The sequence below is a fragment of the Prinia subflava genome, chromosome 3 (assembly GCF_021018805.1).
Source record: "Prinia subflava isolate CZ2003 ecotype Zambia chromosome 3, Cam_Psub_1.2, whole genome shotgun sequence".
In the NCBI taxonomy this organism is placed as follows: domain Eukaryota; kingdom Metazoa; phylum Chordata; class Aves; order Passeriformes; family Cisticolidae; genus Prinia; species Prinia subflava.
This window is the reverse complement of record NC_086249.1, coordinates 17,730,199-17,744,135: the sequence shown is the minus strand read 5'-3', so window position 1 is coordinate 17,744,135 and position 13,937 is coordinate 17,730,199. Positions and strand designations below refer to the sequence as shown.

At 37.8% G+C, this 13,937-nt stretch overlaps 1 protein-coding gene across 9 annotated transcripts in view; it reads right to left on the bottom strand.

Annotated features, from left to right (window-relative positions):
* The window catches only part of CRACR2A (calcium release activated channel regulator 2A), a 74,312-nt gene that overhangs the window by 53,737 nt on the left and 6,638 nt on the right, over window positions 1–13,937 (bottom strand). For 8 of the 9 annotated variants that reach the window (XM_063394112.1, XM_063394110.1, XM_063394113.1 and 5 more), the window contains 4 exons: window positions 10,732–10,970; window positions 6,316–6,427; window positions 3,875–4,043; window positions 2,120–2,266 (listed from right to left, as the gene is read on the bottom strand). In XM_063394112.1, the coding sequence (XP_063250182.1) occupies window positions 2,120–2,266; window positions 3,875–4,043; window positions 6,316–6,427; window positions 10,732–10,899 (596 nt within the window). In that variant the 5' untranslated portion in view covers window positions 10,900–10,970. The remainder of the gene's footprint in view (window positions 1–2,119; window positions 2,267–3,874; window positions 4,044–6,315; window positions 6,428–10,731; window positions 10,971–13,937) is intronic. The other variant, XM_063394117.1, reaches the window with a different exon arrangement.

Below are 13,937 nucleotides of genomic sequence, written 5' to 3'. Positions count from 1 at the left end.
ATAGTTTTGGGGTAATTTTTTTGTTGTTGTTTTGCTTTGTTTTTCTTTCTAGTTACATCAGTATTAACCAGAACAGTCCCCCATGTGTGCTGTATTTGAATGTTTGTGTATTGAGAATAAATGTTCAGCCCACTGCTGCCTAGACCTACAAACAGGAACAATAGCAACCTACTGGATCTATTGAACCAGAACAGGAGGAAACTCCTGGATCTCTTAGACCACAGGACTCAAGTTCAAGAATGAAAATATGCATGTGTGAAAAGCCCAGAAGACAAAAAAAAAAAAAAAAAAAAAAAAAAAGGTAGAAAATAACATCATGGGTGAAGAGCATAGATTTTTATGGCATAGAGATCCCAGCATGCACATGAAGTTTCTCAGGGCATCCAGCATAGAAGAAAAAGGAACAATTGAAGACAAAAGCACAGCCTACACCCAGGAAAGGAGACAAAAGGCTGAGAGTAGACTGCTTTATTGCCTAATGACTCACGGAGGTGAGTCAGGAAGGAAAGATAGAAAGATCAAATTCATATTCAATTTCCAAAGAGTATTATTGTCACCAATCAAGAACAACCCAGTAGATGTTTTAAGACCTCAAAACCCAGCATCCCTTCTCTTCTGTGGCCCCACAGTAAATCCTGGCCAGTCTCTGCAGGTACGTACATCTTAGCGCTAGTAAGTACGTGGGTATTAAAAAAAATTAATCTTCTCCCCTATGTGATGCTGGCTTGAGCTTTGCTGTTATTCATACATAGTTTAAAAGAAGCAGGTTATTCATCCCCACTGTTACTACCAAAGATAGCATTGCTACTCTGATTCCTTCCAGAAATTCACTACAAACAAAACAACAATCAACATGCTGAGATCAGTGGTGTTTTCAGGAGCAACAAAAAGAAGGAATTAGCTAAAACATGTTTTTACTACAATGGCATAAAAATCCAACACACTTTCAAGGTAGAGATTTCACATCAGCCAGAAAAGATAATGCTAATGCATTCTGTGTACACCTCTGCATTGATCAGAGCTATTAAACAGACACATTTATTCATTCTGTTCCCAAAAAAACTCTCACAAAAAACCACAAAAACCCCCCACAGAACAAACCCCTCACCACGCATGGTAATTTAACAATCTCTAGTCTAAAACAGACAGCAAAACTCTTTGTACACTGTTTCCAGCTGTCTGAAGGCTAAAACCACACACAGAGAATTAGCTGAAAATGCTACTACCAGTATAAACCAGTTGTCATTAATGATCATACATTTTTAGTTTTTTTCCTTCTTCATAAGCCTTGTCACATTCTCAGAACAGTCAGGAGAGTGCTGAACAAATGAAGTAAATTTTCAACACGATATTTGCTTTTATTGCTCTGTAAGAATCTGAAATTCAGAACTGACACTTTAAAATAAAAATACAGTGGAATTTCAACTATGCCCATAACTTTGCATTTTCTTAAGATGTAGCATCATAACTTTTCTCCCTCTAGATAACTACATAAAAAAGAATGATCTATTAATTTTCAGTTTATACATATTTTTGTATGTGCATTTTATGTACTTGTCTATATTTACATTTTATATGTTTTATATATAAAACATATGTTATTTACTATATTTCATAGGTTTGCTTTCTATACAATTGTTAACTTACATTTTCACTAGTATCAGTGCTTTGTGCTGCTCTAACATCTTAAACCTCTTATGTCTCTGCCCAGTTAATCCTGGTTTAGAGCTTTTCTGCACGCAATGCTTGCAAAGCACACAGACAATTTGTCAGATTTACTGTTAAATACGACATTCCTCTGGAATCAAACTGATTAACTAGACTGGAATCACTCAATATTGTCTTAAAATTTCAATGCAATAACAGATATCTGCAAAAGAATTTCAGTCAATAAAATCTTAACCAAAAGAGAAAAGTTAGTTTAATTCAGTTTTGCAATATGAATAATTTTACCAATGGTGTTAATGCCTGATGAAATTTTACATTATGGGAAATTTTTCATTATGTGAAGTCTTGTCCTCAGTTCTCCACTAAAATACCTTGTTTATTTCAGAAGTTTAAAGAGCAGGTAAAATAGCTGTAAAACTACACAAGCAGTCTAACAAAGAGAAACACTAACTTTTTTAGAGCACATTCCAGCTCATTCTTCTCATTATCTGCTTCTTGGAGCTGGGAAAAAATTCTGACCAGGAACTCTTCAAAATTGGAAAGTAAATGAGGTTCTTCTTTTCTTAGCTGCAACCAAAGTTGTTTCACATCAGTCTCACTGAAAGAAAAGATCATAAAGGACTCATTAAGAGAGAACATTTCTCAGGCTGCAGTAAATGTCCTTAGCATCCTTAGTAGACGGAGGCTTCAGGGCATCACTAGCCAGAACACAAACTTATTAAAAACAAGTTAAACTGTGCCAGATTTGAAAAGGATGAGGGGGTGGGAAATGATGGAGATTGAATTTATTAAAAAAACGCATTTTAACACCTGGCCATTCCTGACTGCAGAATAGCACAGAAACTGCTTGTTTAGTGGGTGCCTTGCCAGACACTCCACCTAAACAGGGATGGGTAAGTAAGGAGATAGATGAGATACAGTATGCCCTGCCATCACTTCTACTAGGAGTAAAGAAGTTCCCACAAGCCTAGAGGGAGGGGGCAGTGGAAAAGCTAATAAAAATCCCTTCCTCATAAGAAATGAATGAGATTCAGACTCCTAAGTAATGCTGATATGTTAACAAATTGCATTTGTACCACATTCTTTCATTTTCAATACATTTTTAATCCATGGTGAGTCTGCTACAAAAAGCAGAACAAAATGTCTTGAAATCTTGATTTAAAGATTTACCAAGATAATGTTCTGTTTCCAAATCTGTTCAGCAGACACTGACAGCTCTATTGTGAATGATAATGGGTTTCTAATACTTTGCCAATATTCTCCTGAGCCACTTTGTTTCTTCCTGACTCACTCTCTTCCATGAGTCTTGCAAGACTGAACCTAGCCAGGAAAGGGTGCTGTATTTAAAGGACAAAATGAGGATAAGGATAGAAAAAGTGGGTGATAAATATCTCCTCATAATGAAAGCCTTCCAGGATGACTGACAATGAACTGTTTCTTGGAACAGGCAGTCAGAGGAAGAAAAAGACTGATGAGCACTTTTATTCCATAGTAAGAATCAGCAATGTATTTTTTAAATATTTGTACCACTTGTCCAGATTCTCTCCCATTTTTGCCCAATGCTTTTTTGTTTGTTTGGGTGGGGTTGGTGGGTTTTTTTGGTGTTTTGTTTTTGGTTTTGTTTTGGGTTTTTTTGTGGTTTTATTTTTTTGTTCCACAGTATTCATTGTGATTGACCAATGAATGTGAGGCCAGCACACAAAAAGCTCTTTGAGCAGGTTTTATGCTCCATATTTCAGAGTGAGCTATCCTGCCTTGGAAGAAGTAGCATTACCAGAGCAATCACAACATGCAATTATGCATGAAGAGGAGCAAAAGCGGAAAAAGTGGAGAAAACTTCCCTAGTGATGGTGCACTTTAAACACAGCCCTTGCCAAAAATAGCAGTCATCAGGCATTGATTGAAAACCAGTGACATCTGTGGATTACATGCTTGTAATTATCTATGTTCAGATCCCATGGCACATCAAGTGGTGCAGCTTTCACATGGCACAAAAACATGTTTCACGTGCCTGGAGTACAAGAGTTTCGGTCTTGGAAATTTAAGTCAAATGGCATTTTATCCTGACAGCAAGAAAATTAGGCTTTTTAAGAATCTCTGTCGTTTTGAGCAGCTTTTTTTCTCGCCATTCATTTTGGATTCCATTAAAATCAGAGGTGAATCATAAAAGGTCATACAACTGATTACTACTGCTGTGAGAACTCACTCATCCAAAACCTTTGTAGCTCCAAGCCGATCCATCAGATTTGAGAACTGGAATTCTTCATCCTCATCACCAGTCATGGTCTCTTCATATCCAACTGGGCAGGCTGTTTCACCTTCTGATGGTTGCACCATGTCATTTTTCAAGGCAATCTGCTCCAAAAGAAATTGGCCTAAGAATTAGAAATTACACACATTAGCATTTTCAGAAATTACTATAAGAAGTAATGTCATACTAAACATACTAAAGCTCAAATTTTACAGTAAATAAACAACAAAACATGGGGCATGTCAAGAGGATCCCTGAGTTTTATGGCTGGCTTTGTGTCCAGTTTAATGTCTAACTTTCGGTAAATCATCCACCTCAAAATTCACCAACATAATTTAAAAATTCATATCTCCGTGCAAAAACATAAAAGGAGATAAATTGCAGTAAAAAGCCTTCATAAATGTTGTGGTCTTCTTTCTTGATAGGTTTAAATAGATTAAATTGATAAAATGCATATTACATAAAATTTAACATTTTTTTTAGTGCATGACCAAAGACACACATTCAATTCCTGAACTGAATATATAAATTGCATACAGAAAGCTACGTTTTATTAACAGTAGTTGTATGGTGAGGATCCAGAAGTGAAATTGTCACATGAATAATCAAAACATTTGTGCTCAGTTGCCACAGACTAAATATATTTCATCAAGTTCTAAATGTGCCATCTATTTTATTTGAACATCCACAAGTCAGAAAATATTTTGGTGGGGGGGGATACTGTGATTTTATGCTGAGAATTTTTTGTTATAAGTTACAGAACAGAAATTACTATAGATTCAAGGAAACAAATATTGGTATGGTTTTATGTTTTTATTAACTCCATCTTGCATTTTTTTTCTCATAGCACCCAACAGAGCACATTGGCAACAGAAGGGAATATGTTGCAAAGAGGGGTTACAATAAATTTCAGTTTTGAGACCATTTAGAAATGGAAACAGAACTCTCCCAAAGTAGTGGTGCAGCATGACTTTTATCCAAACATTACTCTGCCTTCTCAAGCAGCTTTCCTCTACTACAGCTTCTGCTTCTGTCAGGAACACCAACATCATCACCTAGCCCAATGCAGGACTACCTGGCCTGGAAAATACCTGTCAGTGCAGTGTAGCAGGTTAAAATGTACCATGCTTTACACTGTCTACCCTTATCTTCTACATGGTGTGCTCCATGTCCCTTGTGTGCCCGTGTGGGTGGCTTTGGGGTACGTGTTTAACTTTACTACCACCTGAACCTGCAAACAGGAAAGCAGTGGCCACATCCACCTGGGCCCCTGACTGGGCTCCAGTGCCTGAACAGGAGGAATCCCCAGGATCTGGAGCTGCTTGAGATGGCAGCCACTCACAACCTCCCTTAATAAAGAGTTTTGGTTATGCAGGGACTGCTTATGAATGTAACCTTAATTTAACTCATGAAGAGCAAAGCATATATTGTTTCATCTTTTAATGACGTCAATTTTCAGATTAGAGCATACTCTATGAAGATACTTGATCTACCTCTGCAGTGGGAGAGGTGGGACATGGGAGAATTAGGATTTCAAACTACTGATGATTTGCAAACAAAAAAGGAAGGTTCTGTTTGCTGGACCTGTAGATAGCAACTAAACTGAGCTTTACTGCTACAACTCACACATAGATGAGATTCAGTTTTCTAGAGAAAATGCTTAAACCTTAGCCAGCAGAGCTAAAATTAAGTACAAAATTGATTCTGCATAAACAACCACAGTCTAACTAATATTGTCATCTTATCTGCAATGTCACAGCTGGGGAGAAAACCACCCTGTGACAAAGAACATGACAGTAAGAGCGCTGTTGCAAAACAGGCAGTTACAAAGAACTTACCAGATCACATCTTACAGTAGCAATAATTGCCTCATCCTGTTTTGTTTTGAAATAAATTAACATCACTTGAAGAATTAATTCATTGTAGAAAGCATTCCCACAGCGCTAAGAACAGTGGAGTTAACACATTCCTAGCATTGTCTTACATTAAGATTAGAGATAATTTTAATTATCTTTTATGTCTTATTACCTGGTATGAAATAACACACAAGACTCACCTTCCCCCCTGCCCCGCCCAAGGGAAACCTTCAATAAATTGTACGTAGATTTACTCAACAGCTTAAAACAGATATGATTCAGATGATTACACCTTTTTCTCATACTGTGTCATGGCTTGCCATTTTACACAAGACAGAAGGACCCTGGAGCCCTTTGTCTATATATTCACATAATTTGACCACTTCTTCCTCTGCTACATGTATCTGCTATATTTAGGCAATAGTCTGGGCCCCTGTGCATTATTAAGTGTACTGTTAAAACAAAATTCTTCTTGGTTGATGTGGAGAGTACAGAACATGGAAAAAGCTCAAAAGAGGAGACATGCTTTCCAAGACTCACTGAATCCTGTGATGAACTCCTTTGGGGTAAGTGAGCCATTGCCATCAGCATCCAATGTAACAAAAACTTTCTCAAGTTCTTCCAGGCTAAGAGGTAGCTCAGGATGCAGTCTCTGTAACAACAAAACATGCACCAACTTTATCCATTACTACAGGTTAAGAGGAAGACTCTACAAAATATCCATAGTACGGCAGGATAGGTGCTTTGCTTCCCCAAGTGAAAATCCAGTTACAGAGCAAAACCAGATCAGCTGAGGCACATTTGCTTTAATGGCTTCTCTTTGCCTTTATGGATCCATTATAACAATGGTGCCACAAATCCCAATCGCACAGGGAAGAGGAAGAGCTTGAGGTGGAGTCCCAGCATCCTGGTGAAATGGCTTGATTATCTTGGTGAAATGCCTTGGTTATCAGGCTACTGGACAAACTTGGCAGCAAGAATTGTACAACTAGTTCCCTCCACGTCATAAAGTCAAGCAAGAGAATCTCTAGACAACTATATTATAGAGGATATACTGTCCTAATTCAAGCTGATTCAAAAAGTGTACATAAATAATAAAACAAAGCTAAGAAAGCTGCATGGTCTAAGGACCAAACCTGTTGCTCCCATGATGAGTTAAATGGAGTTCACAACTGTCTACTTCTGAAATGCAGCATGCTCACACCAAAACAGACACAGCTTCATAAAACCAGCTCCACAAATATCACATATTTTTTCCTGATAATCTAAAGACAGGCATAAATGAAAAGAATTCTGTAAAACTGATCTTGATTAGAGTAATGGTTTTACTCTAATTCTTTTAACAGTGTAGACAGATTCCCAGAAACAGGAGGAAACTGGAGTGGCCAACAACTCCAATAATCAGCATTTCCACTGGGAGACAGCACTAGGAAAATTAAAACATTTCCTCACCCTGAGAAGCAACATAACTGCACACTGGTTCAGTCCTCTCCCCCTGAATTCCTGTTGCGTATACAGCATATTAAAACTGCAAGCTAGTAGGTTGATAAAGTTTATTAGAATAGAAATGCTGATCTGTTCCATTGTGGGTGAGGGATTTGGGGCCAAAAAATGTTTCTCCTGCAATCCAGGAGAATCTGCTAATCAGCAGACATCCCTATTCAATATGATAGGCCACATAGGCAAGGTAAGAATTGGCTGCGTGCATTAACCAGGAGTTCCCTGGTTGCCACAAAGGGTTTAAGGTATGTTTATGAACTGTATGGATTAAATGGAAGAGTGGTAAAAGGAATTCCAAGGTGGTCTTGGGAAGTGAAAGCAACAGAACTATCTTAAAGCACAGAACTATCTGGAATAGTCACAAAGGGATTTCTGAGCAGGATTAGGTGCGTGTTGCTGCCTGCTTCCAAAAACAGAACTTATGAAAACTTGATGTACACTCAGTTTAAATGCCTTATTTCATCAGCGATACACCTGTCTTCAGTTTCTTTCCTAAACACACCCATCTTCCCAAAGTTTGGATTTCAATCTCTAAGGTCTAAAGAGAAACTTTTAAAAATAAGCTTCTCCTATAAAATTCTTACAAGCTAACACTACACTGATGAGGCAGCAGGTGCTTCAAGCAAATTACCCTTATGTTCAGAAAAAAACAGAACTGGACTCTTAGCACTGGATCTTTGGGACCTGCTGAAGGAGCACCCATTTGGCCACGCCACCAACACAGACCCAGCTGCTCTTCCAGTGCAATGGCCTGTGGGTCTTGCTGCAAGTCTGACTGACAAATATCAAATATGGGCTTCTCCAGCCACAGCTGCAGAGCCCTAATGCAATATCCAGATTCAGATGAGAATTACACTAAATATACAGCAGAAAACATGACAATTACTTGCATTTTCTTGGGAGAAAAAGGTATGAAAATAGGAGATTCTAAGGAATGTACCAACATTTTGCTCCATTAAATTCCCTCTGGATAATGTACAGATTTTATGAACTGGGACACATTTACTAAAGCTAAGTCAATATTTTCCCAACCTCTTGGGGTTTTTTAATAAAAATAAATGAAGGTGGTTTGTGGCTATGAAAGCAAAATGGTATTGGTCTCATAGTTGTGATTTTGTTTATTTGCTGATTTCAAGCGTACTGTAAAAATACATAGGCCCTTTCAATAAGAGGGTCTTAAAATTTTTAAAAGAGAAAACAAAACATATTCAGAGATACCACTGGACCTTCAAAAAAAGCTATTTGCACTGCCACCAAATGTCCTCTGTGGCTGCCTGATATCTGTGCTTAATTCTCTCAAAATACCAAGCTTTTACCCAGCTAAATAAAAGGACTGAGGTCAAATAGCTAAGAGCAAGATCTGAACCCAATCCTCCCGTGCACATTAGAACAAAACATTTCACAGCACAAATTCTCATTATTCATTATAACCTCAAGGACCAACAGATGAAACTGTGGTTTCAGTTCTAAGGTAGAATTTGCTCTGTTGCCATATCAGAAAACCTCTTGCTGGTTTGAAATTAGGGTACATTTGGTATTTGGAAATGGAATGAAAAATTAAAAAAAAACCCCAACTGTTAACATCTTCTCACAATAAACATCACATAATCAAGGAAGAGTAAATCTTTAGTGTAGTTACTGTTAGAGACACAAGAGAAAACGCCGCTGCAAGATTTGTTCCATCAAGATTAATTGAATTTCAGATACTTAAAACTCTCTGTTGAAATCATGCCTTGTATCCCATGACTAAAGATTAAAAAACTTAGCATTACCATCCTACATTTGAAGCAAAGCTTCAGGAATGATAAGCATTACAGACCTACCGAACAGCACAATGCAAAAGTCATCAATACTTAGTACCTTCTAAACAAAAAAAATATTTTATTGATTTATGTTTTTTTTATAGGGAGCAATCATGAAAAATGCAGGAAATAAATTGAAGTATAAAGAAACACCATCTCAAATGTCCTGAGCACCTTTATTCCTATAATAAAGAATTTAGACACACTTATATACAAAGATGAAGTTTTCAGATAGAGTAAAAAAACACTCATGATGAAATAGAAGAATGAAATATAACTTTGTTATTTGCAACCCTGTTTCTACTACATCTGCACAACACCTGTGTTAGAACCTGAAGTATAAATTTAGCAGCACTCTAAGCACACACCTAGAATCAAACAGAAACAAATTATTTTACATTCCTTGCAATAACAGGTATTAAAACTTTTTATATATGCATACATCTATATAATTATATGGGTTTTCCATTAGGTAAAAATATACATAATTCAGTTTTTAGAAAGATTGTGAAATCATAATTCATTAATCTCTCTGTGGCTTTGGATTTACCAAAAACTACCACTGGCAATATAATTGGTTTTTTGCATTCAGTTATTTCAGTGAGATAATGTAGATTAGCAAAGCCTACAGCACAGCAAGCATCCGCATTCCACTCTTTTTTTCAACTTTGAATAATTAACAGAGGTCATCAAAAAACTCAGCAACACACAACTGCAACGAAAGCTCTTGAGAGCTAGCAAACGGAGCAGTTTACTTAGGAGGCTTTTGCTTTTCTAAAGTAGGTAGTTAAAGTTGTTCCAACTTAAGTTGTTTAAGTTTTTTCTTACATACAAACGTCTTTGTTTCTGAGGACAGGGAAAGTTTCTAAATTTTTTATGAGATGCTTTCTTTAGTAGTACATTACAAATTTGTTTTGCTCCTGCTCCCCAGTTCTGTTTCATCCATAAGTACTGAAGTAGAAATGGATTAACACAAATTATGCTTTGCATGTCAAGCATGAGTACATTCCTGTTTTCTGCCACATACTGGTTCAAATCATCTTAGCACTTCTGCAATGTGTCACAACCACATTTTCAAAAGCTTTTGTTATATATAGTTGCTTTTTCTCATCAGCATATTCAGCAAATCTGATTTTGGGCCCTCAAACAAATTAAGCACATTTTCCTAAGATTGCTGCCAACATTGAATAATGCTAAAAATACTGTTCCTCTATACTTCCAAAATATGTATGTGATCCAGCTGAGAGTTTGCCATTGTCTGACAGTGAAGGCACAGTGAAAGACTTTATTTACACAATTTTGCTAAAAAAAGGATAAAATTGGAGGACTGAATACACTCCTGACATTGTGGCAAATTGCAAAATAATTAATTTAATGGTGTTTCAATGTTTTCAACAAGAATAGAATTGAATTCCTGGGGCACCTTTTTAAACTTAATTTACTTTGATTTTCCACTTTTTTGCTTTGTCTGTGAGGAAAAAAAAATGCAAGCATTATGTAAGACTTCAAAGATATTATTTTAAATCCCACATACCTCTTTAAAGTTATGAGGAGGGTGTTAACATTTTTAACTCTAAATTTATTAGTCCCATCTCATTAAGGGCTTTAGGAGCTTCTCTCATTTGTGTATTTCACACAACCAATTTTGTTTTACCTGCATGTCTTGACGAGTGACGAAGCCTTTGCCTTCCAGATCACAGATCTGAAAGAACTCTCGTGCTTTTCCCAACACAGTTAGTTCTGGGTCTTGTTCTCCAGTCCTGCTCCCCTCTGTGTCTCCTTGTTGCACATGACTGGCACAGTCTCCTTTTATTCTGTCCATGGTTACAATCTCAGCTCAGGAATATCCTGGGATGCTGCTATCCCATTTACCCATAAATTCTGATCTGAAACCTGTGCATGGAGAAAAGTAAGGAAACAAGCAAATCAGACCCTCTTAATGATGCTTTCCACAATCCCTTAGCAACCACCTCCTTCATTAGGCACCAAAGCCTAGAAGAAGAAAAAGCTTTTTGGAAATGCCTAAAGACACTGCACTAAAAACATTGCAAATGGGATGATGAACAAGGAAGGGGAGTCTGAGGGAAGAAGACAAAACTAGCTCTGAAAGGAAATCTCAAAGCAAAATCAGCCAGTTTGACGAGAAATATGGACAAACAAGCAACATGATCAAGAAAACACAAGAAACACAGGTAAAGGCAAGAGTAATTTAAAGTCACCTCAACTTCACTTCATATAGTTGTCTTGAATGTGTAGTTCTTATCTAAATAGGTCTACCTAAAGTAGACACAAATTTGTCTGAAAATTTTTAACAGAACAAAGAATTTTGTAAGGCATTTGACTAATGTAAGAGAATATAGCCTGATTCTGATCCAGTGTGAGTGGCACAACCTGGAACAATTGCACAGAGCCAGTGAAAATTGTTTAAATATGGAACTTACATTGTCTTTAGAGCAAAGACCTCAGCACTGCATGGATGTGAAGGTAGAATATGAGGAAACAAGGCCTTAGGCTTGTCTATGCAGCTTCTTAAGGTGAAAAGACAGACAGAGCAACTCAGACTGTTTTACTCTATGCCCAAGTTCAAACCTGGCACTCTTGGAACCCAGCATCTTCTAAGTGGTTCACAGAACTCACACAGCTTCCCACAACAAAGTGGTTTCCCTGATAGTCATGGGCCAGGCAGTTGGACTTCCCACATTGCATGGAAATATAAATTTACTGCAAACAGGGCCATTGACTTCAAATGAAACTAAGGTTTTGGTGAGCAAATCATGCAGTCCCTCTGAAACAATGTGAACAAATCTGCAAACATAGGTAATTTTCCTCTCCCTCCCTCCTCTCTTTTATCACTCCAATCATGCCAGGACTGCTGTTCTAATACTTTCCAGAACTGAAGTAACTTTAGCTACCTGGCCAAAGAACCTGTCAGAATCTTCCTAAGCAGTGTTACAAGCAGGAGAAGAGAAAACACTCTGAGAGGAGCCAAGGGATGTCTAAACCCAGGATCATGCCACCTGAGGCAACTCCTCCCTCAGAATGGGTCTTGCTTGAATTTTAATGCACAGCTGTCAGGGGTGCCTTATAAACCCCAAGACCTCTCTGCTGGGGCAAGCTACACTCCACACCCCAAGAGGCACCAGAGCCTGCCAGAGCACCTGTGCCAGCAGCCCTGGACAATTAACAAGACTAGAAAATGCTGTCATGGGGAATTCTGGTCACATGTAACAAGGGGCTTTTGTCTAGTACAGCTGCCTGAACAGCTGTAAACTCTTTCTCTTATGAGGAAAACTTCTAGCTCAGAAAGTCTGACCAACACTCAGTAGCTGGGAAGATACACAAAGGAAAAGATGACTCCATAATTGCCCTGCTTCTTAATCCCTTCCACAATGTTTCCAACAACAGTCTAAAAACAGTATATGAGCCAGATGAATCTTTGTTCTCACTCGATATAGCCACCCACAAGCGGATCAGTGGATTGCAAAGTGGATTGCAAAGTCACAATCAAACTACACTGGTGTAATAGTCTGGATAAAATTCTCCTTTCATGCTGCCTTTACACACCTGAGCATCCATAACTCCAACACAGCTCACTCCTGGCTGACACCAGTGTATGAGACAATAAACCAAGCCACCCATTTCAACTTAGCAGTGACACTAACCTAGAAAGTTTTTAAAACACCAAAAATCGATGGGACAAGCACAGCTTAAAGATGGTCCTGACAAGATCTGACCCAGACTTAAAACACATTAGTTTGTTTTGCATAGGGTTTGTTTTCGTTTGTGGTTTTTTGTGTTTTGTTGGGGTTTTTTTTGGGGGGGAGGATGGTTTTTGTTGTTTTGTTGGGGTTTTTTTAACAATTTCTCAGAAGGCCACAACTTCAGGAACAGGCCAAGCTAGTCAAGATAATCAGTGCTGCTAGTGCCTGCCTCTGCACAGTCCATTAGACTTCCTTAGGAGAAAAGAAAAATTGTGCAAGGAATAGATAGCCCATTGCAAGTGAAAGAACAGAAATACAAAAACAGATCAAAAATGGTGGAACAAAAAGGCACTATATACTCTTTGATAAAGCTGTTTGCTGTTAGCAAACAGTACAATTCAGCAGACATCATCATGCTTTCTAAATACTTCCATACCACAAAATGAAATTACATGCATCGTGAGAGCCTCACCTTTTTATAAGTTGCCCCACCTTTTTTAGACATCATAAAAACTTGCTACACAGCAAGTGTCTTCAACACAGCAGAAAATTAAAATTAGAGCATCTGGAAAAATTCTTAATCCTTATAGCAATTTCTGAACCTGATAGAGTTCATTGTAATTCCTACAGTGTCCTGATACTTTGCAAATGCTGGTAATAACATGAAAGATTAAAACTGCAATTTGCCCCACATTACTGAATCAGCACTCTGTAATTACCTCAAGGCCAGTTTCAAATAACATAGGTAGATTTCAAATAACATAACATTCCGTTCACTCATCTCTCTCCTTTAGAAAATGAATGGCTTACAAAATCAATTCTATTAAAAGCTTCGATTTCCATTCTTTCAGCTACAAACACACTTCACTGTGCAAAATAGGTCATATCACGACCCGATGCAAACAGGCATAGCTCCAAATAGGAAACAAGGATGTGTGATTTAGCAGGTTTCTGTCCATTAATCATGAGGTAAATTTTGGACAGGTCTGCAAATGGCAGGTCCCTGTTAATATTCCAAAAGGCATTTTCATCATTTCCAGTCAGGTCTATTGCAAATCACCAAACTCTAGAAGTACAGAGCAATGCTGAGCCACAGATTTCACAAGTCATGATGTGTGACAACCTCATTCTCTCAAACTGTGATAGTTAAAAACCTAGA